Below are 26,039 nucleotides of genomic sequence, written 5' to 3' on the forward strand. Positions count from 1 at the left end.
TGAGCGCCTCTCCTAGCGTTCAACAGCCTTAGCGCGTGCATCAATGAGGTTATGCTGCTGCTGGAGCCCACAGATTGTGCGCGCACAGAACCAACTGCGGTCCCTGTAAGTGGTATTCGACTCGACTTGTACCTTTTCCGTGAGATCTGACAAACGTATAGACCAGGGGGATTTCAGAACACGTGCGATACGCTTGATCGAACGACAGGGTATCGATTGACTGACAGTAGCTGTAATTTTGCTAGCTACGATTCAGCCGTACGACCGGAACACCAAGCGTACGCCGCGTCGATAGCACCGGTTCTACGACTGGCAAACGTCATAGTGGATACTACGAGAACATTCCGCAGCCACGAACAGGTCTCGATGATGCGCAAATGCAGGATGTGCTGGATGTGATACCCCGCTTACACCCTAGTGTCCAGGAGAAATACATGAACCGGATTCTAGCAAGTTTGGGTATGCCCATTATTTGAGACGGAGGATGTGGTGGACAAGGGAGCCGTAAAAGTTTTTAGACCAGGGGCTCTCCAGGTCGTTGGGAAGGGAATGGCGCAATCTGGAGGAATAGAAATACTAGGGCTGCTCAGTCAGCCGTCGTGTTACTTCAATATATGATTAAATTCCGTATCATAGCTACCTATCCTTCCTTGCAACCTGCAGCCTCACCAACCGATCCATATTTCCCAACCACTTCTCTGCGAACCCGCGATCCGTGAACCTTTCCGCAGACTTCCTCGCGCGCTTTCGCATCGCCAGCGTCTCCTCTCTACTCAACGAGAGCGCCTTGCGGAACCCCTCGGCATATTCCTCGGCTGTAGACGCATGAAACCCTACCTCAACGTCAGTACCCATATCTTCACGGCCTAGAAACAAAGGACAGAGCAACTTACCAGTAGGCTTCCCATCAACCCGAACGACGATGTCCAACTTCGGGCCTCCCGAGTTGTTCACCACGGATATAAGACCGGCAGCTTGGTACTCGACGACGCCAATGCCAAAGTGCTCGTTCCACATGCAGTTTACGCCGACGCTGGCTTTGCGCATCCACTCCAGCATTTGCGGCCAGGGCGCATCGCAGACGAACTCGACGTCGTCTTTGACGCCCAGCTCGTGCGCTAGTAATCTCAGCTTGTACACGCGAGTCGCGTCGTCTGAGTCGCGCACGGAGCCTATAAGCACCAGCTTCGGGCGCTGCCCGGGGTAGGATGGCAATTTAGGGTTCGAGCTGGCGAATTGGGCAAAAGCTTGGAGGATGAGGGTGTGGTTCTTTTCAGGGCGGAACTGCGCGATGTAGAGCAGGTAGGGTCCACGCTGGGTTTCGCTTTCGTCTGAGACGGTGACCTCGGTTTCGAGTTCTTCGACTGCGACGGGCGGAAACACGACGTCGATGTCGTGGTCGGTGGTCTTGTTTCTGCGATGGCGGTACGGGCCCCAGAGGGATTTGATGTGGGTTTGGGTCCAGGTGGAGTTTGTCATAACAACGTCGATGAGGCTGCCGACCTTGCTGTACAGCGCGGCGAAGAGGGTCCAGTACTGGCGCTTTGCCAGGCCGCGGTAGCCTTGTCCTGCTCCTGCGTTCACGCCTTGGCCTCCTTCGTTGAGCGAGTCGAGCATGTCGGTGGAGATGGTGGGGTAGTGGACGTATGCGCCGGTGGGCACGGAAGGGAAGAGGAGGCTCGAGAAGGCGAGCGAGAAGGCATATCCCATGGTGTCGATGAAGATGTCGGGGACCAGCAGCGAGAAGGCGTCGTATGCGAGTATGATGGAGCCTATCGACTGACCCAGCAGTGTGAAGCGCGGCCAGGTGCTGGCGAGGACATAGTGGCGCGTGGTCAGGTAGAGGAAGTGTACGGTCGGCGGATGGAGGTGGATGTTGAAGCGGTCCTTGACGCGCTTGAGAATCGCAGCCTTGTCGACGTCGTGGTCGCCCGTGTAGACTACGCAGACAGCTTCCGGCCAGCGCTTCTGGGTTGCGCGGATGGCGGCCCAGAGGACGCGCTCGCCGCCGCCTCCTGCATTGCTGTGCACCAGTGTGTGAGCTGCCGTGGTCTTCCAATCTCGCGCACCAACGCCTACCAGAACGGGTGGAAGAAGCCCACAATGCCACTCCAGTCCTTGTCCGCCTTTCCGCCGTTCACCGCGCTCCCCACCATGGAAGTCTCCACCTCCTCCCACTCGTCATCCTCCCTGCTCTTCTCGTTCTTGTGCTTCGCGTCGTGGTCGCGCTGTTCCTTTGCTACGCGAGCGAGCAGGAGTTCTCGTCTGGTGAGGGATGATCGGCGCAGGTAGCTGCCCAGCACCTGGCCGACATTGCGCAGGACAGAGGGGAAGAAGTAGATAGCAGCCGCGAGACAAAGCAGGGTGAAAAGGAAAGACGGTAGGAGGGCCATCACAGTCCACGCACGGGGTATCACAGAGGTAGGAAGAGCAGAGCGACAAGAAAAAGAGACATGTGACGCGTTTCAAGGTACAGCTGGAGGTGGGATGGAGCCCTGCCTGTGCTTGCGTAGTGCCGACCCGACAGCCTGGATCCGCGCCCAAGCTTCCGAGACGCCCTCCGCGAAGCCGGCGTGAACAATTCCCAACACGCCCAGCACGCCATGCTGTCCGCACGACTATTGCGGCCGCCAGGGCGCCAATTGCTCTCCAGAGCCCCAATACTACCATCACAGCCCCGCTCCATCTCCCGAACCCGCGCCTTCCACGCGACAGCCCCCCGCAAAGATGGCGCCCTCGATACCCTCCTCTACCTCCCGCACGAAATGGTCTCCCTCATCCACAACTACGTCCCCTGGTACGCCGCGCTGCCGCTCACCGCCTTCCTCGTCCGCGGCCTGCTCGTCACGACCGCGGGGTCCTACGCCCGCGCCCTGACCGCGCGCTACATCGGCACGCACCCCGTGCGCCAGGCCCTCGCCTACCAGAAGCGCAACGAGCTCATGCAGCGCGGCGGCTATACCAACCCCAAGGAAGCCCGCACGGAGATTGCCAAAGCCGTCAAGGCGGAGACAGCTGCCCTCGACCAGCGCTGGAACTGCACGCTCCGCGCGTCGGTGGCCTGGACGCTTGCGCAGATCCCCATCTTCTTCACCATGGCGGAGGTCATTCGGCAGATGACGGGGACGCGCGACGGGCTGCTGGGCATCGTCATGGGGACGCTGGGTCTAAAAGAAAAATCAGATGCGGTGCACGGCATCGATCTCGTTGGGAATCAGTGGTTCCAGCCGTCGCTCGCAGACGAGGGTATGCTGTGGTTCCCAAACCTCCTCACCCCGGACCCGATCCTGCCCTTTGTCGTCTCCGCGCTCATGTTCACAAACGTGTACTTCACCAAGAACGGCGCGAGCGCAAACCCGGACTCGCTACCTACCTTTTCGCGCGCGGTGCGGCTGTCGCTGATGGGCGCGAGTCTGGCGATCGGGCCCTTGTGTCAGGATCTGCCTGCCGCGCTGATGCTGTATTGGGCGGGGAGTACGTCGAGTGTCATGCTGTGGAACCTCTGGCTCGATAGGAAATACCCATCACCGCGGGGCTTCACGGCCTGCAAGCGGCCGCTGCAGTTGCTGGCTGCGCCGAAGCCAGATGCGAGGATAAGACCTGGTCTGGGGCTGCCGATGGCGAAGGCGAAGACAGTGCTGCCGCAGATGCAAGGAAAGAGGCGGCCGCGCCGGTCAGCTCCGCATGCGTAAAGATACCCTTGTGTTGTATATATATATGTATGGTATTCTAGTTAGAGCATACTGCTGAACCTGGAAGTCCTCTGAGGTAATCTGCCCAGGCACAGCAGCCAAAGCGGGTATCCGAAGGTGTAAACATTGGATCTGGGTTAAGGTCGTGTATGCTAATTCCAACGCTGGGATAGAACCTGGTCAAGAGTTTCTCGCTCATGTCCATGATGCTCGCACTTGATCACTCATTATCCGTCAAGGCACACGAGCAACAGCAGCTTTGCCAGAGAAACAAACTCCATATTCACACTAGGTATAATATAGCCAAAGAAAAGCAGGATGGCGCTTCACCTCCCTGCCCTCAGATATGAACAACCATCTTCATCTTCTATCCCACATATCTCACAACTTCAATCCCGACCACACCCCAAGTTTCAACACCGCGTATCTACAACGCCGCAGCGAAGATACCAAGCCCAGCAAGCAACGCCGCGGTGCTGACCTCCAGCGCGCCCGCAGCACCAGTGTTCTCAGCCGGCGCGCCAGTTGCCGTGCCGGAGGACGAGTTCTCGGTGGTGCCCGAGCCGGACTGGGACGCGGAGCCGGTGCTCTGCGCGGAGCCGCTGCTCTTGCTGCTCGAGCCGGTGCCAGTGGGGGCTGCTGTTCCGGACGACGCGGTGGTGGGAAGCTTGGTCGCTACACTTGATTAGCCGTCTTCCCACACTTCAGTACGGACGGGTGGATCGGGCAGACGTACAAACTTTCACGCCGGCATCGTTGCAGATGTCGGCTAGCGCATTGAGCGCGTCCTGCGCCTTGTCGCCGCAGTTCTGGGAGATCTGGCTGGTGATGTCCTTGGCGGAGCACACGGCCTTGATGTCCGAGGGTGTGTCGTACGAGTTTACGGCGCCGAGGAGGCAGCCCGGAGGCGACGCGGCGCTGGCGACAGACGCAACGGCCGCAAAGGCGATGGCGAAGAGGGTCTTGGAGAACATTGTTTGTTTCTTTTTATGGAGTGTCGGGCGAGTCGCGGCGTGGGGGTAAGAGAGCGTGTGGAGGTTGGAAGATAGGTAGCTGGGTATTAGCAGACCGCGTAAAGAGTGACGGCTGGGGAGAAGGTAATGTGCAAGAATGAGTGAGCGTGGGTGGGTGGACGACGGCGTGCGGTGAGGACGAAGACGTTGAAGTGCGGCGCGAGGCGGCCAGGGGGCGCCAATGGGGCACGGCCTGCGGGCTAATTTGGGCGTGGGGATGGAACACGCTAGCGCTAGCCAGGAACCGCGTTTCTACTGTGCCGTCATGGGATGGGAAACCAAATGCCTGTATAATGAATAACAACCTGCTAAGAAGGAATCGTGCCGGACTGTTCTTGTAAAGGAGTTGGTCTCTTTCGATGACTCATCTGTTGTCTCGAGATCAGAGTGCTGCTTCACGGTCAGTCCCTGAGACGCATACATGTGCCGATGAGGCGCCTTGCAAAGTCCGTGAAAACACTCCGATCCGATAGGGTAGAGCCTTGGTCGTAAGCAATTTGCGCGACATGGAGAGTCAGCACGTTTAACATCACAAACTCAACTGCAGAAAGGGAGAACGTCTTCGATCGAAATTGCAAGAGGCTCTCTTCTCAATCCCTAGCCTCTTCCTCCGCGAACCAGGCTTCATAGGGCCCGGCTACTCGGACAAAGTCACTAAAATTTACAGGAAGCTCTCACAGCGTTTTTCGCCGCAGCCGTGCGAGGAATACGGACAAGCGAGTCGAACAGAAGACAACGCAAAGCAGCCAAGACAAACTCCCGTGCGCATCAGAATGAGGTGCCAGCACTGCCCCTGAGCAACGTGGTGGGGTATCCAAAGCAAAACAGAACAAGACATAAAGTGGCCAAAAGCCGGAAACCAAACACGAATGCAGGCAATCGGGATGCACAAAACCAAGACGTCTTTAGCTTCAGACGTAGCAATTGATTTCAAACAGCAACCGATCGCCTGAGTTATCGTCCAAGTAGACTCCATGGCACCGTCGCTGATGATAGTGTACAAGAGTCGGAAAGAAAGATGAGAGGCGTAGTGAGTGGGTATTAGATACGTTCGTGCGGTCGTAGCGGAAGGGAGAATCATGAGGGAGGGGTTATCGGGTGTTTGACGCCGTTGGGACCCAGCATCGAAGGTATGGGTTTCCGTCGGGCTTTCGCCATGGGTATGCGCGGGACACCTTGAATGACGCGCGGTTCTTTCATAAGAGAGGGATCTAGCTTGGCGGGAACTGCATGATCTTTAGATTATGACGATCGACTGCGTGGGGATGCAGCTTACTGCGAGTAATGACTTCACGGTAGTCTCCCGGAAATCGTGAGTTGGGTGGGGTAGCGGCGGCCGTGCGCCAGAGATGATCGCTATTGTCGGAGAGGAAATCAACTTTTGACTTGTGAAAAAATGACGACTTTCCGCGGTTCCGTTTGGACAAGATGACTTCGTCAAAGAGTTTGATGGAAGGGTCGTCTGAGCGCGTGCTCTCACGTTCATGGATGAACTCGTTGAAGCCTGGGGGAGATTAGAATTCGGCATGTAACGTCGGTTTACAAAACGTACCTTGAGTTTGCTGGAGCATCTGAATGTACTGCACATTCTCATGTGGCAGGCTCTTGACAAACTCCTCCATCTTGAAATGATAGAGCAAACCAGACTTCTTTTGGTCACTGCTGGCCGGTCCCATGTACCTCCGGTATGTATACAGAAGGCTCGCAAAACATCTTACAAAAGACGCTCGAACTTGATCGGGACGGAAAGCGGAGGGGCATACTACGCTTATCGTGTCTGCACATCGCGCGTGTGAGTACGTACTGCAGCCTTCGAGTATATTAGCATGGTCCATAGTGCGATACACGAGCAACTCACCAGAACAGCGATATAGACCTTCGTCCGACTTTTCATCACAAACAGAGCAGGTTGCTTTCTGTTCCATTGACCGCCATTGCAAGCAGTGCCCTTCTTGCCACCGGGTCGTATCGGTGTTTCTCACTGGCTGCATCGACAAGCCAGGCATGATGGTAGATGCTGCCAACGTCGATTGAGCGTATACAGATGGGGCGTACGAGGATGGGGCACGAAGCTCGTGGCTCAAAGATGATGTTGAGGCGCTAGATGCATGCCCAAGGAAGGTCTGGCTAGGTCTTCTCAAATTTGGAGGTACCCGCTCGAAGCCAAATGATGAGCTTCGACGAGACGCAGTTTCGAAATGACCTGACCGTTTCTCGCGTAGATCTCTCAAGTTGGCCTGCAGAGCATAGCCAGAGTCACTGCGTGAGATGGGCGTGCTGGGCAGAGGAGGGAAGGTCGTCGATACCGGGGATATTCTTGGTGATGGAGGCGAATGCCCACTAGTCTTTACTGTACTTGCTGTAGATGGTCTGTCGTTTCCTCGGCTTGAAACGCTCGATTGCAAGAATGCGTTGTAGATCAGGGGCCGTGGGTTAGATGGCAGCGGACCGGATCCAAATGAAGTTGAGTTCATTCCAATGTATTGGTGCACGGATAGCGAATAGGCCCGATGCGAGAAAATACCCGGATTCTCAGAGCAAAAGGTATCGTATGGGAAGGACTCGATGGCGTAGGCCGGAGGCCCTGTTGGCACCCCGTATCTTGTGTGGTGTGGCGCAGAGTGCTGCAGTAAAGATGTGAGTTTGCGCCGCTGCTGTCGTGGAAGCGGGGGAGCTTGCCCCCCATTGCTGCCAATCATGTCGTTGTCCAAATCGACTAATACATAGTCGTCTTCGGGGTAATCAGCAGGCTCATATCTTCGCTCTATGCCAACAATATATGGACAAGGTGCTTCGATGGTTTGAACTAGACGCGCGGGTAGGACGGGGATGAATACACCGGCCCATTTAAAAGGATAGATCAGATTGGCTATCGCCATACTTGCCAGGTGGAGCATGGCGGTATGTGAGGAGAGCAGTATGATCTTGGATTCGGCCAGAACATACTCAAACAGGGAAACGATGTTGGGAATGGACAAGCATCTGAAGAGAGCGTAGATGTCAATGTTCCGGGATCCAGGAATCTCGTTGACGGCCTCTTTCCGGGCATAGAGGCGAAGCTCGCGGATCGCAATTTCGACTTGGGTGATAGAGTTGATCGGACTGAGGGCCTCTGCGCACAAATTGACGACGTAGCGCTCAAGGGGCTGCCACATGCCAATTCGTGGTGAACTAGGGGGCACACGCTGTACGACGCCATTCGTCATGGGTACGACGACAGCCTTGAGCCATTCCTTCCAGAACGGTGTCAGACTTGCATCTCGGCCCATGACTCCGTACGCTCGCGGAATCCAAAGCCCAGTTTCGCCGTCTGTGAGACCCTCAATTTTGGAAGCTGCGCCATGCCTTACGGGCCGCAGTAAATCTGTCATCAAGCCAATCTTTTCTTCCACTGCACTGATTTCATCTTCGAGGGCTTCGCGGTCTTCAGATTCGGATGCCACTGTGGGCAGCTTCGCTAAGAGTCTCGAAAGTTTTGCTCGTTCCAGTGCCAGTCGCTCTCCTAGACTGCTAGCTAGTTCGCGCTCTTCTTGGTTCATGTGCAGCCGTCGCCATTCTTCGCATTGTCGCTCCAGCCCTTCGGCCGCATCAGCGTTCAGCGGCTGCCACACTATCATGCAGATGCCGTATAGTTTTGAACCGTCTGAATTCGTCATAGCAAACCCATGCCAGCCGGTTTTTGGCCGTTCGTCTGCTGAAACGACCGTAACATCGTTGGGGAAAGCAAACATGGGCACGTAATCCGGGAAGGGATTCCGACGCTTCAGTTCCTCGACCATGTTCTTGGGCGGGTAGCGATCCAGTAATACGGGCTCGTAACGACGTAGCAGGGGATGCATGTTCGGCTCCGGGTTGAAGGGCTGTGGGGCTGGGATGACTGAATTGTAGCCAGACATTCGTTTCGAGGTGCGTACCGATGCTGGACCCATGTCAGTCATGTTTCGATCTCAAAAGCAATATAACGCCCGATTCCAGTCGCCCGGAACGGCGCATCGCGCACGACCCTTGGGCTTACCTTGGCGTGTTGCCACAGACGAGGTTCTCTTGAGGCTGCTCTGCATGGTGGAAATGCGCCGCCGAATGCTGCCCACACCAGATCTGAGATTTCCAACACCATCTTCCTGCTGTTGTTGTATGCGCTGGGGCCGTGGTCGCGCTGGTTTGGATGGAGTAGCCCTGTTTTGTTGTGCAATTCCTGCCGAGAACTGTATTTCCTCGAGAAAAGTGTCGCGTTCCGAGGCGAACTTCCTCAGGGCATTCTCGAAATCTTGGTCGCTAAGCCCTGATACTCCCAGCGGCATGCCCTTGATTGTCACGCTGCTTCGGTTGCTGGCGGTGGGTTTGGGTTCTGACCCAACGATAGTGCCGGTAGACTTGCGATGCTCGGAACTCAGGCGCCCGGACGACCGCCTGGATGAGTCGCCATTGATGAGGGAGAGGCCGTCTTGGGACTTTGGGCGGATCGAGTCGGTCTCTAGAGCGCGGTCTTCTTCAATGGTCTCGTCTACATCGAGCGGCGGAGGCGACGACAGCCCCGGCGAGGGAATGGTGCTGAGGCTGCTTGGCTTCGGTTGCGAGCGTTCGTCATATACTTGCGAGGACTCGATCCCGGATATGAAAAAATAGTCGGCGAGCGGCGGGGTGACATCTGAGTGAGCGGGAGCGGGAGCCATTGTAAATGCTATGACATGTGATATCCAAGAAGAGGCCTGGCGGGCTGAAAGGTCTGCGCAGCAAGCACTTGGTGGTGGTTGGAGTCGCGGCCAGGCGATCAAGGCATCGGGAATTGGACGCTCGTTCCAACGGTTTGTGTGGGCTTGGTTGCAGGTCTACTATGCGCGGCAACGCTTGAGACTGTACGACGGTGACAAGCTTGGTCGCAGCCGTTGTCGCGTAACACGGGCGTGGGCAGAGGCTGCTGGGCAAAAGGCGCGCGTGCGGCTTGGTGTGCGGGCACAGGCTCAGCGACTCGTGCAGGAACGGAGGAGGATTGGATGCGGAGGAGTTCAGTGCAGGAGAGCGCTGGGGTTGGCCGCGAGATTTTGGACCAGCGAGGACGGTCCTGGCCCAAGCCCGCGGGCGGTTAGGGCAGACTGGTACAGATTAGCTGCTTATCGCGTCGACTGTGCACAGGGCGGGTCGTCTGGAAGCGGTAGCCAAGATTTGGAAAGGCACGACGCGGTGGGATGGCGCGTCGTTAGCTGCGTGCGGAACCAGTTGCCAGCACGTCTGGACGACCGCCACGCGCCGCTTTGTTTGTCGTGCGCGCGACAAAGCATCGCCCAGCGCCGACAGAGCCTGCGCGACACTCGCAGCGTCTCCAGGCTGGCGAGGAGCCCACCGACGGCAGCGGCAGGCGCGACCCTGGGCCATGAGAGTCCGCGACTGCCCCGATCCGGACGCGCTCCCTGAGTGCCTGCCCGAATGAGGACGGCGCGGCAGGGGCCATCCGAACCCCATCAAAGAAGCCCGCACCCCGCCGCCACCGGCTGCCAATATATTATCATATATAGTAGCATGTATCAGATGAATGGACGAGCTCCGGCGCAGACGCATATCTGCCAGGGCACGAAAAGGGCCCGAATAGGGGTGTGCAACCTCCACAGCGGTCTGTCAACTGTCACCCGCCCGTCGCCGCCACACGCCCGTCACACGCGTCGTCCCCTGCTGCACTGCGCCTATTAACCACTCCGCCGCACGAGACCTGGGTAGTGCGCAGGTATCAGGGGCCCGGCGTGCAATTGTGGGCTGCCGAATATCGATTCCATCCGCCATGCTGCTCACGGCCTGAGACAGCAGTGTCCACAACCACTACGCCGTCCCAAGCATCATCACCGCGGCGATCCTGTCCATCGCAATCCTCACCTCGCCGAGCGCGCCACCGGGAACAAAGAATTTCCGCGCTGATTTGATGGCAATCATTGCCCGCCTCATTTCCTCTCCCAAGACCCTCAGCCAGTTCGTGGCTCGCATCTCGGCATCGGGGGCTGGCTACGACGGTCCCACTGGTGCACGGTTCGGCTTTCACCGCGCTCAGTCCGGGGATATCCTGGTCCTCGCGATTTGCACTAGGCTCGCCTGCTCCTCCAATGGATTGTCGCCGTGTCTGTTCAAATTGCCCCACTGGGCTCCTCCCGGTGGCTGTGTTTCAAACCTCGTCGCTCCCTCATGCGCACCGGAGAATGCTACGTTGGCTCTCAAAAATAGCCAAAAACACCGATGCCATGTCTGTCTCTTCGTTTGCGTTGCAGCTTTCGGCTGACAGCGTTTAATCTATTCCAAGATTGCGCAATTAATCTTCCGTATGCATCTGCGTGCTCGTACATACGCCGCATGCTAGCACGCGGGCCGAACCATTCAGCGGTATCCCTGGTCGCCAGAAAACCCATTGCTGTGACTATCCCCTGGAAGGCTTCCAGAAGCATTCCGAGAGCCATGCTTCATCTCGTGGCCACCGTCGGAGCCGCTTCCGCAACGAGTGGTGAAACATTGGTTGCGGCCCGGGTAGGCGGTCCAGAGCCCGTGGTCTTGATGCAGGTACAAATTGCATGTTTTTATTTGGAGGCGTAGCTTCTGCAGTCATCCTACATCGACCGTAGACAAACTTTATTGTGACGGGTGTAACCTAGCGCTGCGTGGTATCGTGAGCATGGCTTGATCCCGATCTGCTAAAACCAGCCTAGGGCAACTCGGCTTGCAATGCCGATTGCACCATACAAGTCTTGCAGTAACCAACCTCAAGCGTCGTCGTCGTGGAGGTATACTACTGGGTTATCTGAGCAAGTCAGCTGCTTGGACCACCTACAACATGCTAACAACACCTATTCATTAAACAAGGTATAGTCGGGCCTACATGTCAAAATACTTCCACGCTAAAAGGGTAATCCCTGGTGCCAGCTCGATCGCAAATGAATAGAGTCATGTTCATACCGACCACCTGTTCTACGGGTGATCGCTCCTTAGGACAGGTTACCGGAAGCCGACACTGACTCGGCATGAAACAATGAAGACGGTGGAGCGAGAAGTGACCACTTTTTCTATCTGCCCCCATTTCACTCTTCGTCTGTAGATCGAACTAGACACAGCCATTAGATCTCTCCGAAGACCATCACGGCTTATCAAGAATCGAGTTTTTTTTTTGCCCGGATGGCTTGCAATTCACACTTTATTCAGTATCGGGGAACCTCCCTCCAGAGGACGACAGCAACATTCGATAGTCTTGAGATGGACATACCACGACGCTGAGCTGGTGGCCACTGACTAAGTTTACGGCTGTACGCATGACGTCTAACACGGACGATGGAGGGCAGAGCAGGTCGCGCGAGCCGAAGCGGATTCCTTGCAGACAGCAGCAACGTCTAGGTTCGACTCTCCAAATCGAAGAAGCTAAATAACGTCTCATGGTTGTCCAGCATTGGAAGCTAGATAGAACCTTGGAGCAAGTCAGCCAGCAAGCGACGACTCCATCACGGGGTCTTCACCTACGACACAGCCCCAATCATTAGATCACTACGCGATTTCGATGACCTTTGATTTGGGAAAGTAGCTTCGTCTGGGTCATGCTGGGTTCATGTCCGTACCGTGGCAGATTCATCGAGACATCTCCCCCATTAGGATCGAAATCAGTAGCACTGCAACCATTGTAAATATGAAATCACTCAGACGTTAACTGCGCAGACAAGATCAGACACGTCACTACAGTTCCCAGGAACAACCACATGGCACCATGCGTTAAGCGGACAAGGCTGTCATGAATCGTCTCGGTGGATGGGAATGACGCAAACAAAGTAGCAAAATATGACAAAATTCAATCTTGCTGTCATTGACTATATTTCATTCATCTACGTAATTTTCCATCTAGCTCTGAGGCTGCTTTTCGATGTTGGTGCCGCAGCGGGCGCAAGGATGCCCCTAACGCTTTTTGATGCGTCGTTGTAGAGTCACCCTAGTCCACCCTGCATTTATTATGGCAGGGCCTGTGAACCCTCGTTGACAGTTCCGAATCGCTGACGACGAGCCCCCGTCGCCGAGTCCAAGAGCGTACTCGATTCCTGATTCTACTGAGCATCTTTTTTCCTGGACGCCAGGGCTCTCCTGTAGTCATCCTCCCAGTACTCATCCTGGTGAGCCTAATAATATCGTCCAAACTCCTCTTGTTATACGAACATGCAAGCACCCATCATCGCCTCGCAGTCAACCACCCCGTACTCAGCGTCCCCCTATCCCCCAACGCCGTCCTCCATTTAATCTCCAACTGCCCCAACACCCTCCTGTTATCCCCCAACTGATCCCTCCTCCCCTCCGCAACCCCCTCCCTCTCCCCCTTCTCCTCCAGCAAAAACGCAACCTGAATAACCTCCCTCGCCATCAACACGGGCTTCACCTTGTCCTTCCCCTGCCCCTCCCCATCAAGATCCCAATTCAGACTCGTGCCCTTGTACAGCTCGTTAGGGTTCACGCTTACATCCTCCAGCGACACGGCGCCCTCGCCCATATTCTCGAGCTGCGCCTCAAGCAGGTGGCGCCCAGGCGCGACCTCGCCGGCCTTGGTCCGCACGGAGAGCAGCTGCTGCGCAACGAACTGGTACAGCTTGCGGAACGTGCGGACCTTGCCGCCGGTCGGGGCCGGGCGGCCCTCGCCAGCGAGCGCCGTCTCCGTGTACGTCACCGTCACCGCGAGGACGTGGTTGCCCTCCTCTTTGAGCTCGAAGCGGAGGATCTTCTGCAGACTCGCGCCGGGGCTGATGTCCCCATCGCTGCCCTTCGGATCCTCGCCTTCCTCGCTTCTCTCGTGCCCAAAGAGCTCGAGCGACGTACCCCCGGGCACCGAGGGCGTCTGCATGTCGGCCTGGATGCGCACCCCGCTGATGGCTTTGCTCGCGTTGCCGGGCTCGATTTCGTTGTTTGCGCAGAGCGTGCAGGAGAAGTTCTCGCCGACGTAGGCGCTGCCAAAGGCTTCGGGGAGGTTGAGGACGGGGGAGAGGATGAATTTGTCGGCGGTGCGGGAGGAGGGGTAGGCGAGGGAGGCGGTGGGCGCGATGCCGAGGGCTTGCGAGGCGGGGAGTGGGTATTGTGTTGCGAGGGAGGGGCGCGAGAGGCTACCTGTGTTAGAAAGTGTGGAATGGCATCGCTAGGGGGTAGGAAGCACACCGTAGGACTTTCAGGCTCACTGAGTGCGGCGCTTTGAGCGCATCTGCGGCGGAGGCATGGCGTTGGTGTGCCATCGTGTGCTACAAGACGGGCGCACTGTGAATGGGGTCTCAGCGCATAGCGCCCATGTATATATACTCTAGGAGTCTAGAGTTCGTATGCCGTGTCGCGTTGTCCTGGAGCTGGCTAAATGTGAGGTCATCGCAAGCTCTCCAACCCCTGCTGCAGGCGGTGCTGTGGATCCCTAGTCCGCTCCCCGCCACTAAGCCCTGCCGCCGCCTCTCAGCCTTGTTCGAAAATCACGATTTCCTCGGAACAACACTCCTGCCAGTAAACCGTACCAAACAACTTAAAGTTCCCACTTGTCAGCTTGCCAACACAATATGCATCTGGAATCCACGCGCATCCCGCTCGAGCGCTGTCCAGACCTCGTCATCCTCACAGACACGCCAAAAGGTTTCTAGGTTGCCTTGCTCGATTAGTGCATAAACGGACACGGGTGCTGAGGTTTTCGACAGGAAGAGGCGTTTTTGCTACCAAATTGATCACCGCCAAGACCGTGCTAGATACATGTCCCGTCTTGATCTTGGGCATCGAAGAGAACAAGAGGCATATCGAGCATACGTCGTTATACCACTACACGTAGTAAGTTCAGCAGAGTTGAATGACAATATATATAACCGACTTTCAAGCAACTGGCCCATAACGGACAAGGAGGGGAAGAAACAGAAAGCACAGGCGGTCATATTCGGTCTTGGGTCCATGTTCAATCATTCCTCACACGACCAAAATGTGGTATGGGATCGCGACCTTCTGCGCCAGATGATAACGTATCGCGCATTAAGAGACATTCAGCCTGGGGAAGAGCTCTGTGAGACCAATCAAGCCAGTTGTCAACACTCGTGTTACTGACATCCTCCAGGCATATCATACGGCGACCACCTGACTTTCAAGGATGCAGATGCTCCACCTCTGCCCCGACCAGAGGACGAGATAGAGCAACTCAATCGAATACAGCTAGACTAGACGACGTAACAGCTATAGATACAAAGGATCAGATAAGACCGTCTACCAACAGACAGCCACCCAGCGAGAACCCAAAAGAATGCAACGTGAATCATTACAGCCCCCAGGTAGCCTTCACACCGTAGAAATGCAGTGGTAGAGACGGTGCGATGCAAAGATCAGCAGCCTCCAACAGTACCTAAAGGCGCAAAAGTAATCCAGAAGTGGACAAAAAGAAGCCGCATCGCCTCTCACATACGCAAAGCTCACAGTACGTGCAGGGTGAACTCGGACACCGTTACGACAGTCGTTGCCCCAACGCTTACGAATGTTTTCTACCTTTGCTGTGGGTGTGCGCCTGCAGATGGCGTTGTTCATGCAGCGGTGAGGCCTTCAGGACCGCTTTCGCTCGCTGGGGTTTGCTCTCCGGCCGAGCTGCTGCTCTCTTCTGCATCGTTGCGTAGTTCGTAGGCAAGTTCAAAGCACTCCGCAAGGAGTTGCGTTACGCTTCCTTGCCCGTCAGGAATATCATCGCCAATTACGAATTTTCCATCGACACGCATGTTATCGATAGAGTTTAGCTAGGTGAGATTAGCAGGATTCACTTCGCGGAATAAGTGGCTCACCTTCATGCTGTAAGGGTACAGCTCCCGGGGTGAAGAAACACCTCCAAGCTTCTTAACCTCCAAAAGACACTTCCGGAGCGTCGTGAGCTGGTTGTAGATGGGCAAGAGCGCTTCTGAAACAGGCTCCGATGACACTATCAGCTGGAAGATCAACGCATAGCTCTTGCGCAACAGGTAGAGCAACGTCCTCTGCTCGTACAACTCCGCCGGGCGACCCAACGCATCCATGAAGTTGCCATCAATCCGTGCCTCGTCAATTCTGTCAAGCTGTCGTTGGAAGTTCCATAGATCTGTCTCACGAAGAGACCATGCCTGAGTCAGGGAGAGTTTTTCCAGCTTGTTACGAATGCCCAAAAGCTTATCGTATATTTCCTGGAATGCAGGTGCAATTCTACCCTTCTTCTCTTTCATCAGATTGGTCCACAGGAAGTTTCGTCGCAACAAAGTCTCAATGAGGTCTTTTGCTGCCGGCGCAGGTTCTGGGTGCTCAAGAGTAAAGCTCAACTTCTCAATCATCTCTGTAAGCTTCTCCTCCTTCGTCTCGCGTTCCTCCGAGAAGGCGTGGATTCCGTACGGCCGAAGCTCCGTCTGGATGTCTTTCAGCTGTACTAGGAACTCATCGACCTCAGCTTCTGGGAATGTCGATCTGATGTTGCAGGCGCACAGTGACCTGAGGATGGAAACAAGCTTCTCGTACTTCGGCTCTAGTTCCGGCGTAAGATGTGAATGGGCCAGTTCCAGTCTAGCTATCGATTCCTCACAGACTTGGATTCGTGCTTCAAGGAGCGTCAATAACGAAGGCGTGTAAGTGTCTTTCCCCCGGTCCATGTAACGCCGAGCATTCTTCAGCATCTGGCCGATCGCCTCCAAATCTTTTGCGGAGTAGAAGTGCGCTTCCTCAAGGTGGTCAAGTAAACGCTATAGGCCGTCAGCAGGCCGTCAGGTGGTCGTACAGGGCTAGGCCAGATGATCGACATCCCAAGAGAACGCGGACCAATCAGGCAACGAGGAAGTTGAGAAGAGCATCTCTCATTGGCAGCGATATAAAGATGCGATTGGAGTTGGGTCCGGAACATAAAGGGTGCACGGGTAGCTTACCTTGACTGTGGATATGATTGAGTACCTATCGGAAAGTGAGCACGTGATCAAGGAAGGGGAGGTATAGAACACCGTTGGCAGTACATACACTGCAGGAGCTTCATGGTTCTTGCCTATTGTCATGTAGGCCAGCGAGACGAGCTGGAAGCAGTCATCCAAGACGGTATCGACTACGGTGATTGATAAGCATATCGCCTCAACAGTACCGGGAGCTGAAGACCAACCTCTGTTTTGCTCGAGCCGTTTTGTCGTTCGTATGTGATTCAGAATCTCTACCTGCTCAATAACTTGGTCATACAGGCTGATAACATCCTGGCTCTTGACATAGGTCGAGCGGTCTTGCTTCAGCAGTTCAAGGTTCGTCCGGACTGCGAGCAGCTTGTCGAGGATGGGCTGCTCTTTCGGGTCCAGCGGGATGCGCGGCGCAGGTGAGTCCGTCATGCTGGCTGCAGGTGCTGTGTGGGGAGGATCTGCAGTGGTTTCGTAGAGCTAGAGTCAAGCAAAAAATATGAAGCGGCCGTTGGGTATCACAGTGGACTGTTCGGGAAAGTTGCATGCAGCTGGGGGGAGGGGAGTGACGTCCTGATCGCCCCGCTACATCACGTGCGGCGCCTCGTCGGCGAAAAATAAGCGAGACGCCGAGCCCACGACCGAACCTCCACAAAGCCGACTTAATTCTACCAGCACTCAACATCGTTCCGGCACATCACCACACTCGACACAATCGACCACAGTCGCCATGTCTAACGCCGAGCTCGCCTCTTCCTACGCCGCCCTCATCCTCGCGGATGACGGTGTCGACATCACTGTACGGGCTGCCGCGCAATCGCAGCCGAGTTCCAGATGCTAATATGCGCAGGCCGACAAGCTCCAGTCCCTCATCAAGGCCGCCAAGATCGAAGATGTCGAGCCCATCTGGACGTCGCTGTTCGCCAAGGTGCGCACACCCGTAAAATAGTAGAAGGAATGGTCTCTGATGTGGTACAGGCTCTCGAGGGCAAGGACGTCAAGGACCTGCTTCTGAACGTCGGCTCAGGTGGCGGTGCTGCCCCTGCCGCCGCCGGTGGTGCCGCCGCCGCTGGCGGTGACGCACCAGCGGAGGAGAAGGCTGCCGAGAAGGAGGAGGGTATGTTGCACCACTCCCGAAACCATGTGCGACGGACGCTAACAAGTCACAGAGAAGGAGGAGTCCGACGAGGACATGGGTTTCGGTCTCTTCGACTAAGCGCCTTCCCTTCACGTTTCCTTCGCCATTTGCCTTCGTCGGGGTTTTCAAAACGGGTCAGCGGATGTATTCACGCATATTCCCAACCTTGGGGCAGAGAAGCATCGGCTCTCTGTTATACTGGCATATCACCTGGGAGAATATATGACGGCGTCATGAGATATGTTAAGGTGGTAGGGTTTCAATGAACAACTTCGAAAGTGCAAACTATGCGGCCGTGGCAGAGTGATGTGGGACCGGCTAAAATATCGATTAGCTATACTAACCAAGGCTGCCGACCCTCGACTCCCTCGCCTCAGTCTATTTCCACATCATTCTACCATTGCGAAAGCGGCACCACGTTGTTCGCCTACTATTTGCAAAAGCGATACCTTTTGGCGGGAACGAACTGCAGAGCGCTTTGGGCCCGAATTTAGACTGCGACTTCCAATTTGCGCCCGTAGATTATTATTGAAGCTACCTATTAGCTACACCACTCTACAAAGCCGGTGTATCTGCATATGTAGAAGGCATCATGAACTCGGCGTATCTTGTGCCCCCAATCTCCGCAGCGTCTATCACCTTGCGCAGTTCATCCACTTCCTCTTTGCTCAATTTGACCTCCAATGAACCCACATTCTCCTTTAATCTGTCAAGCCTCTGCGTACCTGGAATAGGGAAGATGTCTTCACCTTGCGCAAGCAGCCAAGCGAGCACCAGCTGCCCAGTCGCAATACCCTTCTTCTTCGCAAGCGCAGTAAATTGGTCCACGATCTTCAAGTTCTTCGGGAAGTTCTCCTTGGAGAAGCGCGGAGCATGCTTTCGGAAGTCACCTTCCTCAAAATCATCAGGTGATTTGTATGCGCCTGTAAACATGCCACGGCTAAGAGGGGAGTATGCTACCACGGCAACACCAAGCTCGCGCGCCGTGCGCAGCAGATCGATCTGCTCTGACTCAATTTCCAATGCCATGGGGTGGTATTCGACCTGCACAGCCGTGATAGGGTGAACAGCATGTGCCCGGCGCAGGGACTCAGAGCTGCATTCGCTAAGTCCAAGATATTTTATCTTGCCCTCATTCTTCAGCTCCACCAAAGCCTGGACCGTCTTCTCAATAGGCGTCTTTCGATCCAGACGGTGCACATAGTACAGATCCACGCTCGGCAGACCCAGCCTCTCTAGACTCTTGTTGCAAGCTTTCTTGGCGTATTCTGGCGTTGAATCGGTCTGGTAGGTGCCATCGTCCATCTTCCTGTTCGCGAACTTTGTAGCGAGGAAGATGTGCTCGCGCTTTTCGGGGTTGGCCTTGAACCATTTCCCTAGCAGGTCCTCAGAGTCGCCGTACATATCTGCGCTGTCCCAGAACCGCTCGCCCATTTCGTACGCAGCGTCGAGGAGGGCGAGACGCTCAGGGTCGGGCTTTGGCTTGCCGTAGAAAATGGAGAGACCCATGAGGCCGAAACCCAGGCGGTTGACCTGGGGTCCATTCTTGCCCAGGGGCGCTGTTGGGAGAGACATTTCTAACGTATGATTTGGTATGTAGGAGTTTTGAGTCTTGAAGATAGAGCTATTGGAGAGTATGGCCACTGAGAGGATATGACCGTGGTGCTGGACCTTTATATATTCGACACCATTATGCGGCGCGTTTCGGTACATTGTTATTGTCCAGTTACCCCGCCGTAAACGTCCGGGCCAGTAGCCATTGTATGTCCGGCGTGTTCCCGGGACTTCCTAGCTTCATACTTCTGGGATACTCCACAATTGCAACAAGTTGAAAACGCAACATGCTAACCACTGAACGTTAGACTCGAAAACGATCACGGATGTTCCGGATCATTTTACACATCGCGAGGACTTAGAGCTAGTGTTGAGTTTGTAGAGAATATGAATATCTTTGGAACTTGCTCCACCACCGGCTTGGCGTATCATGTGTATTTTTGTTTGGCACTGTGGACGGAGGGGCGTAGCTGTCTCGCGGAGTATGACCCTCCGAGGCTCATGGTATGCTTCGATTTTGTGCGCGGCGGAAATACTGTTATTTCCGGTGCGATCTCGACGTTCGGATATTGAAGGAGTTAACGGTCCAGCCTGCACCTGGTGAACGTTTGTACGCGATGCGCTTTGAAATTGTATGATTCACCGGAGCTTCCGACGTATCTCCCTTGTCCCAAGAGACCATCAATACAATCCCATCAAGTCCTCCAATCCTTTGGACGAGACGACGCAGCTCGCTGGAGGGCTGCTTGAGGCAAAAATGAGATCTAGAGTTCACAGCTTCACTGCTATCTTTGTAAAAAAGGTATCCAAGATCGAGTGCTCGTTAGCTTCCGTTCATCCTCAGTCTATCCTCAATGACCTCCACAATCTCCCTCCAGTCCTTCATAGCTCCTCCTCCTACGTCTCCACAGGCGAGCTGTTTCTCCATGGGCAGAAGCACCTCGAACCAACCCCCGTTCTTCACACCCCACTCCTCGTCTAATATATCGACCTGCTTCTTTGTGATCGGCTGCTTCCACATAGCGGTGTTCATCGATGGAGCCACTAATATCCTCTTCTTCCGTCGTGTTTCATCTATATGTCCGTTGACGCCTCCAAGATTGCGTATGGGGTCCAACTCCCCAGTCGTGTCCCAAGCGCGTACAACAGACAACAACAAGTTGTCTGACCAGCCCTGTGTGATCTTCGCGAGTGAATCTGCACTGAGAGGTGCAATGACCATGATATCGGCCCAGCGTCGCAATTCGATGTGTAGAATCTTGTTGCCGCGCACCCATGGCTCGCTCCACTCATCTTCATCGAAATACACGGCATCGACATTCGGCAATGCTTTTATTTCCTCTATAGACGGCTGTTCTGCGCTCTGCCCACGAAGGAAGTTCTTGGCGGCTTCCGTGAAGATGAGACGAATCGAGAGATTGGTGTATCTCGACAATGCCTGCACCATGTTTGGGATTTTGATTGTGGCTACCGAACCGGTAGCGCATAATAGAAGATGTATTTTCGAATCCTCAAGTGGTAGTGCATATGGATCCATATTGACAACCGCTGATTCTGGGCTGCGCACCGGTTTCAGATGCAGTGGTTTGAGGTTCTCTATGATAGCGGCCATGCTGTAGTTGTGTGGCGTTGGTGCTTCCGGACAACTCAAGAGGGCGAATTGTGGTGTTGGATTTGTAAACGGCAAGGCCAAAAGTGACTCACGTGGCGGTTACGTAACCAAGTTTAGCTTTGTCTGCCATCCACAACCACACCTCCTCCAGGCCCTCGGCCCTAGTACTGCCAAGATAAAATAGCGCGAGGAACTGCCATAACTGATGGCTGAATTCAAACCAAACGCAAAGCAATCTGTTGGGTATTGATATAGCTTGGGAACGAAATACTTTCTTAGGACGGCTCACGGCCTATCGACTCGATCCGAACTACTTCAGGAGCGCATCGAGGAATCCCTGGATCAAATCACAGACTTTTTCTTGTGCCTCCGGCTTTGAAATCTCGTGGTCTGCCTCAGGGACAAGACCCGACAGCTCGCTCACAGTACCCTCAGGACAAGCCTGGACCCAGCGGTCCAACAATTCTTTTTTGTTCACGGAAGGTGGAACAAGTTCGTCTTCTTCCCCAGGAAGCAAAATTATAGACCTGTCAACTCGACCAAATTTGGCGTTAATGGTAGCCTCGTCTAGGTCCACCGAGAAATAGTCGTCATCGCCACCCTTGGCTGCGAGCGAGTTCCATCGATATGCCGTAATTGGAGATGTGAAGATGAATGGAAGCAGGGCACTCGGCATAGCATCGTTCTCCTTACCCTCTGCGATCATCTCCTGGGCGTGTTGGTTGCTTTTTCCCAACTCTTCTGGGGACATCAGAAGACCTGCAGTCTGTCTATCCGAGACCGGGCTCAGAAGGATGTAGCCGTCTACAGGAGCGCTCTTATACTTTTTGTGATCTGTGTACTCTAAGCAATCTTGGCACCCTACATACTGTAAATCACTCTAGCCATATGTGAACGTGTGGGGATGGCTACAGACCTGTAGACGCTCCGCAAAGGACAATCCTCTCCTTGCCAAGTGTACGGAGGTATGCGACCAGAGCAGATATATCTTGAACATCGTTGGAGAGACTGGAATATCCGAACCCAGTGTAGGAGCTTCGCATACGCAGCTCCCAAACACTGAATGTAGAACCTTTCAGCTTGCATACAATCGCATCGAGCGCGCGATTGGTATGGGGGCCTTCTGTAAGGCCTCCAATGAATACTAGTGCATTCTTCTGCGTCTGGATTGCCCTCTCGTAGGCGAGAAGATTCGGCGTCTCTGAGGGAACGCGATGTACCACGGCAGGGAAAGAAGCAGCGGAAGCCATCCTTACCGCACCCGCCTACCGTCTATGGCCTGCTTTTATGTGGATAGGAAAGAAAACACACCACATTGACCGGCCGGAAACAGAGATGCCGGTGGTAGCTGTGTGTTTCCACTTACGTATCGAATCAGAACCTGAACCGCTGGGCAGTGGCGGTGCAAACCCCATTCGAGTCCCAAACGTGGGAGTGAAGACTTGACTGGCGGAATCTCGCCAAGCTCTTGGAAGACTCAAAATAGGTGTCGCGCGAAGCTTTCGCCCAAACAATATGCCCGCTTGCCTCTCATGGCTAGTACCGCGATCCGCCAAGGTTCTTTTGCTTAGCTTCATGGTCAGTCTTGGACATACTTCGTAGTTTCCGCCTTGAAGTTAGGCATCAGCTGGTCTCGTGTCTCATGAAAAGTACCGCCATGATTAAGGTCGCTCTACTTACAGAAAATCCCATCCTGAACAATCACAAGGGAGTTACATCTATGGGTAGAAGCAATTTACATCAATGGCCAAAAGGCCTTCGACGTTGAAATTGCGGGGTGGGCAGTCTGGAACCCACCGCCAGTGGGATCAATCTCTTCTATGGCATGGCAAGCGCCTCTGCTAGTCATTTGGCCCTCGGGCCCCACGGGCCCCAGACTGGTCCGACACCTTTTCGCTGAATCACAGAGGAATCGCAACCTCGAGAACAATATCAACCAGAAAGAGGACGTCAATATCTACCTTCTCGATTCCGTGGTGACCTGATAAAAAGGAACTGCTACAGCTGCTGCTAAAGGAGCAAATATGTTGCCAGCCTTTACGGAAACGATTGTAGTCAGCAACCTATCGCACGACAAACCACACGCTTGGACCTTCTATCGCGCGTTGGCGTAATACGGCGCGTTTTTTCCCATGCGCAGTTGTTCCACTCAGCCTTCTACACATGAGGCTCATTTGTCGCTTACTAGTGAGTTGCATCCTGTTCGCACGGTTTGGGGCCAGGTACAGCCGCTTTTACGCCTGCCAAGACGGTGCACGGCTGCGAGCTGGAGGTAAGATGCATTCATCTTTTGGTTATATAGGAAGAGGGATCCCTTGGATGAGGTTGTGCAGTAGTGTACCGCTATTTCCGCATCATCGGTCACAGTACCGCGGCTGATTCTTCAATTTGTCTCCTTCCGTCGTTCGTTCTGACGATAGTTTCGACCTTAAACGATAGCGTTCACCTTTTCTCTTTCTTAGTTTCCATCAGCATCATGTGGGGAAGAGGCCTTCTTCTGGCCTCCACGGCCGTTGTTGGTGTACGTAGCAACCCCGGAGCGAACAACGTCGAACCATGCGCATACATTGCAACTCTACAGTCCGAAGGCGCGTCATCTTTCCCTGCTGGATCCGCATTCGACTGTCTCAACTCAGTACCAGTGGACGTGGAAGGCGACAAGAAGCTTATCGACGAACTCAAAATCGCATGGCAGTGGCACTCAGATATCTCGTGGCTCAAAAACCCGCCAGCAGACTGGGAAGATGGGTCACTAGATCTGATTGCTGAGCTGGACAAGATCAAGAGTAACCTGGAACAGTTCGAGAGCGAGTATCAGGTCCAGATTGCTATTCAGAAGATCACAGTGCGCTCCGGCAATTTCCACCTCAACTACATACCAGACATTCTGCAGGTGTTTGGTTGGCAGAGGGACGTAAGCCTCGTGGCGCTGTCAGACGATGGCGTCAAAGTGCCAAAGCTTTACGTGACCTTCGATGCGCTGAAGGTCGCCGATGGCAACATCACCGAGGAGAAGATATCGGACATCACCAAGATCAACGGCGCGGACGCCTGGCCATATCTGGAGAACCTCGCGCAATGGGAACAGTACCGCGACACCGATGGCAGACTGAACAGCCTGTGGGCCAAGGGTGATACTCTCACTCCTGGTGCTTTCATGATGCAGTCTCGATTCGATGGTGCTGAGACCAACATTACCTTCGCCAACGGGACAGAGATTGAGTACATCAACACTGCCTGGACGAACGAAGCCTTTAAGGACGTAAAGGATGGCAAGTCATTCTACGAAAAATTCTGCAAGGGAAGTATCTCCGGTGTGGATGCTGCCGATAACGAGCTCATCTGGAAGCCTGAGTTCAAGAGCAAGCGTGGACCGACAGCTGTGCCTCCGAACGGCGAACACCACAGCAGCCTTCTACACAGGCGAGAGACCCCCGCCGTCTATCAACGCTTCCCTGAACCTGTTGTTTCTGCGGATAGCGGTGGTGTCGCTGGATACTTCCTTGACGGCGAGGGCTACGACGACATCGCCGTCCTCAAGATTATGAGCTTCGCCCCCGAAAAGGACCCATATGGTCTGGAGTTCCAAACCGTGGTTGATCAGTTCCTTGTCTCGTCCAAGAATGCGAACAAGAACCGGCTCATCATCGATTTGCGTGAGAACGACGGTGGCTCCATGCAGTTGTTGCTCGACACGTTCGAGCAGTTGTTTCCTCACCGGGCTCCATGGCAAGGCGCAAGGTATCGGGCCAACCCCCACTTCAAGCTCATTGGCGATGCTGTCAGCGAGATCTACAACAACGACACGATCCAAGACTACTACAAGGAGACGTGGAATGGCACTTTCAAGGAGCACTACAGGCACTGGGCTTACTCGCACTTCTTGGACGCGCAGAACAAGGGTTTTGAGAGCTGGGCACAATTCAAGGGTCCAGAGCTCTTCAACGGCGATCAATACACGAAGACAATGAGATACAATGTAAGCATTCGTCGACACACCATACTGAAGACATTGACTTACTGATCAACACAGTTGTCCAACGAAGACGATATCTCAGTCCGCTTGGGAGGCTTCAAGTTCACGGACGAGACCAATCGCACGACAGTCTTCAACCACACCGATATTGTCATGTTCACCGACGCCCTCTGCGGCTCCGCCTGCGCCGCCATCCACGAAGAGTTCAAGAACAACGCCGGCATCCGCTCCGTCACCGTCGGCGGACGCGCCATCGAAGGCCCCATCCAAGCCGTCTCGGGCAACAAAGGCGGCGAAGTCGTCCCGCTGATCCGCGGCATCCAGCAAGCCGACCGCATGCGCAACATCTCGCGCACCTTCTCGCTCGAATCCTACCCCGCGGACGAAGCCACCCTCGACGAGATCATCGACACGCCGGAGCTGCAGAGGCGCGCCGGCGACGACATGACGCGCGTCCAGGCGCAGCTCATGATGCGCAAGGGCGACAAGTCGTCCAAGCCGCTGCAGTACACGTACGAGGCCGCCGACTGCAGGATCTTCTACACGCACGAGAGCTTCGCGGATCCGGTGACCGCGTGGAAGCAGGTGTGGGGTGCGTTCTTGGATCCGGAGAGCAAGTGCGTCAAGAACTCGACGGGGCACAAGAGTAGTCTTAGTGGAGGCTTCGTGCCGTATGGACCTTGGACGTTGAAGGATGAGGACTTGCCCAAGCCCGAGAGCACGGAGACGAGTGAAGAGGCTGCGAAAGGATCGCCAGAGGGGACCGATTTTGAAGGCGTGGGGAGCAGAGAGGGTGCGTCGGTGATTGCGTTATTCGCGACGGTCGCTATTATGTTGATGCAGTTGTAAGGCCTGGCTGATCGCTCGTTGCCTGTAGATAGATACGCCTAGTTCTTGCATATGCGTAATTTGATACCCTGGTTACAATCCGTTGCTACTACTGCTGCATATGCGCGCTTCCTAATGCCCGGGTGGGGGCGTCAAAGCTACATCCACTTCCAGGAGCAGACCAGATACAGATACCAGCTCAGGCTGTCGATGCGCCGACGGTTGTGTCATACATCACGCATAGCAATGGCAGGGGAGATTGGGTTCGCTGTCGAATGTTCGTTGCGGAAGCGTAAGGCGTTGGATATAGCGATAGCAATTACAATTCTCGCAGTCAG

At 54.8% G+C, this 26,039-nt stretch overlaps 13 protein-coding genes across 13 annotated transcripts; 4 read left to right on the plus strand and 9 right to left on the minus strand.

Moving 5' to 3' along the window:
- Positions 1 to 636: 636 nt before the first annotated feature.
- CC84DRAFT_1175369 (UDP-Glycosyltransferase/glycogen phosphorylase) lies at positions 637 to 2,156 on the minus strand (the record flags this gene model as incomplete). Its single annotated transcript, XM_018180149.1, has 2 exons — positions 637 to 2,023; positions 2,080 to 2,156. 2 exons carry the CDS (start codon positions 2,154 to 2,156, stop codon positions 637 to 639), a joined length of 1,464 nt encoding a protein of 487 aa, XP_018037958.1.
- Positions 2,157 to 2,603: 447 nt separating this feature from the next.
- Positions 2,604 to 3,692, plus strand: CC84DRAFT_1089758 (uncharacterized protein; the record flags this gene model as incomplete). The annotated part of the gene is made up of 1 exon (XM_018174323.1): positions 2,604 to 3,692. One exon carries the CDS (start codon positions 2,604 to 2,606, stop codon positions 3,690 to 3,692), a length of 1,089 nt encoding a protein of 362 aa, XP_018037959.1.
- A 141-nt stretch (positions 3,693 to 3,833) lies between these two features.
- CC84DRAFT_1258657 (uncharacterized protein) lies at positions 3,834 to 4,997 on the minus strand. Its single transcript, XM_018184847.1, has 2 exons — positions 4,429 to 4,997; positions 3,834 to 4,367 (listed from the first exon to the last, which is right to left on the minus strand). Exons 1-2 carry the CDS (start codon positions 4,664 to 4,666, stop codon positions 4,120 to 4,122), a joined length of 486 nt encoding a protein of 161 aa, XP_018037960.1. The 5' UTR covers positions 4,667 to 4,997; the 3' UTR covers positions 3,834 to 4,119.
- Positions 4,998 to 5,287: 290 nt separating this feature from the next.
- On the minus strand, positions 5,288 to 9,849 carry CC84DRAFT_1144244 (DENN-domain-containing protein). The gene is made up of 5 exons (XM_018176447.1): positions 8,721 to 9,849; positions 6,564 to 8,624; positions 6,258 to 6,515; positions 5,982 to 6,209; positions 5,288 to 5,931 (listed from the first exon to the last, which is right to left on the minus strand). The coding sequence occupies exons 1-5, from the start codon at positions 9,376 to 9,378 to the stop codon at positions 5,783 to 5,785; spliced, it is 3,354 nt and encodes a 1,117-aa protein (XP_018037961.1). The 5' UTR covers positions 9,379 to 9,849; the 3' UTR covers positions 5,288 to 5,782.
- A 372-nt stretch (positions 9,850 to 10,221) lies between these two features.
- CC84DRAFT_1205033 (uncharacterized protein) lies at positions 10,222 to 11,142 on the minus strand (the record flags this gene model as incomplete). The annotated part of the gene is made up of 2 exons (XM_018181948.1): positions 10,222 to 10,846; positions 11,034 to 11,142. 2 exons carry the CDS (start codon positions 11,140 to 11,142, stop codon positions 10,428 to 10,430), a joined length of 528 nt encoding a protein of 175 aa, XP_018037962.1. The 3' UTR covers positions 10,222 to 10,427.
- A 1,381-nt stretch (positions 11,143 to 12,523) lies between these two features.
- CC84DRAFT_1118043 (uncharacterized protein) lies at positions 12,524 to 14,053 on the minus strand. The gene is made up of 2 exons (XM_018175511.1): positions 13,856 to 14,053; positions 12,524 to 13,803 (listed from the first exon to the last, which is right to left on the minus strand). The coding sequence occupies exons 1-2, from the start codon at positions 13,927 to 13,929 to the stop codon at positions 12,885 to 12,887; spliced, it is 993 nt and encodes a 330-aa protein (XP_018037963.1). The 5' UTR covers positions 13,930 to 14,053; the 3' UTR covers positions 12,524 to 12,884.
- A 135-nt stretch (positions 14,054 to 14,188) lies between these two features.
- Positions 14,189 to 14,881, plus strand: CC84DRAFT_1144248 (SET domain-containing protein; the record flags this gene model as incomplete). The annotated part of the gene is made up of 4 exons (XM_018176448.1): positions 14,189 to 14,311; positions 14,374 to 14,500; positions 14,548 to 14,726; positions 14,778 to 14,881. The coding sequence occupies exons 1-4, from the start codon at positions 14,239 to 14,241 to the stop codon at positions 14,879 to 14,881; spliced, it is 483 nt and encodes a 160-aa protein (XP_018037964.1). The 5' UTR covers positions 14,189 to 14,238.
- A 353-nt stretch (positions 14,882 to 15,234) lies between these two features.
- CC84DRAFT_1186503 (uncharacterized protein) lies at positions 15,235 to 17,025 on the minus strand (the record flags this gene model as incomplete). The annotated part of the gene is made up of 5 exons (XM_018180864.1): positions 15,235 to 15,441; positions 15,487 to 16,404; positions 16,585 to 16,609; positions 16,673 to 16,754; positions 16,809 to 17,025. The coding sequence occupies 5 exons, from the start codon at positions 17,023 to 17,025 to the stop codon at positions 15,235 to 15,237; spliced, it is 1,449 nt and encodes a 482-aa protein (XP_018037965.1).
- Positions 17,026 to 17,323: 298 nt separating this feature from the next.
- CC84DRAFT_1216537 (ribosomal protein 60S) lies at positions 17,324 to 17,809 on the plus strand (the record flags this gene model as incomplete). Its single annotated transcript, XM_018182815.1, has 4 exons — positions 17,324 to 17,392; positions 17,444 to 17,521; positions 17,572 to 17,710; positions 17,763 to 17,809. The coding sequence occupies 4 exons, from the start codon at positions 17,324 to 17,326 to the stop codon at positions 17,807 to 17,809; spliced, it is 333 nt and encodes a 110-aa protein (XP_018037966.1).
- A 477-nt stretch (positions 17,810 to 18,286) lies between these two features.
- Positions 18,287 to 19,306, minus strand: CC84DRAFT_1087980 (aldo-keto reductase, putative; the record flags this gene model as incomplete). The annotated part of the gene is made up of 1 exon (XM_018174229.1): positions 18,287 to 19,306. One exon carries the CDS (start codon positions 19,304 to 19,306, stop codon positions 18,287 to 18,289), a length of 1,020 nt encoding a protein of 339 aa, XP_018037967.1.
- An 802-nt stretch (positions 19,307 to 20,108) lies between these two features.
- On the minus strand, positions 20,109 to 20,897 carry CC84DRAFT_1088764 (flavo protein; the record flags this gene model as incomplete). Its single annotated transcript, XM_018174271.1, has 1 exon — positions 20,109 to 20,897. The coding sequence occupies one exon, from the start codon at positions 20,895 to 20,897 to the stop codon at positions 20,109 to 20,111; it is 789 nt and encodes a 262-aa protein (XP_018037968.1).
- A 310-nt stretch (positions 20,898 to 21,207) lies between these two features.
- Positions 21,208 to 22,147, minus strand: CC84DRAFT_1186507 (DUF1749-domain-containing protein; the record flags this gene model as incomplete). The annotated part of the gene is made up of 2 exons (XM_018180865.1): positions 21,208 to 21,758; positions 21,814 to 22,147. The coding sequence occupies 2 exons, from the start codon at positions 22,145 to 22,147 to the stop codon at positions 21,208 to 21,210; spliced, it is 885 nt and encodes a 294-aa protein (XP_018037969.1).
- Positions 22,148 to 23,373: 1,226 nt separating this feature from the next.
- On the plus strand, positions 23,374 to 25,722 carry CC84DRAFT_1216541 (uncharacterized protein; the record flags this gene model as incomplete). Its single annotated transcript, XM_018182816.1, has 2 exons — positions 23,374 to 24,876; positions 24,931 to 25,722. 2 exons carry the CDS (start codon positions 23,374 to 23,376, stop codon positions 25,720 to 25,722), a joined length of 2,295 nt encoding a protein of 764 aa, XP_018037970.1.
- Between the last annotated feature and the right edge of the window lie 317 nt (positions 25,723 to 26,039).

The sequence above is a fragment of the Paraphaeosphaeria sporulosa genome (genome assembly GCF_001642045.1).
Source record: "Paraphaeosphaeria sporulosa strain AP3s5-JAC2a unplaced genomic scaffold CC84scaffold_4, whole genome shotgun sequence".
Lineage (NCBI taxonomy): Eukaryota > Fungi > Ascomycota > Dothideomycetes > Pleosporales > Didymosphaeriaceae > Paraphaeosphaeria > Paraphaeosphaeria sporulosa.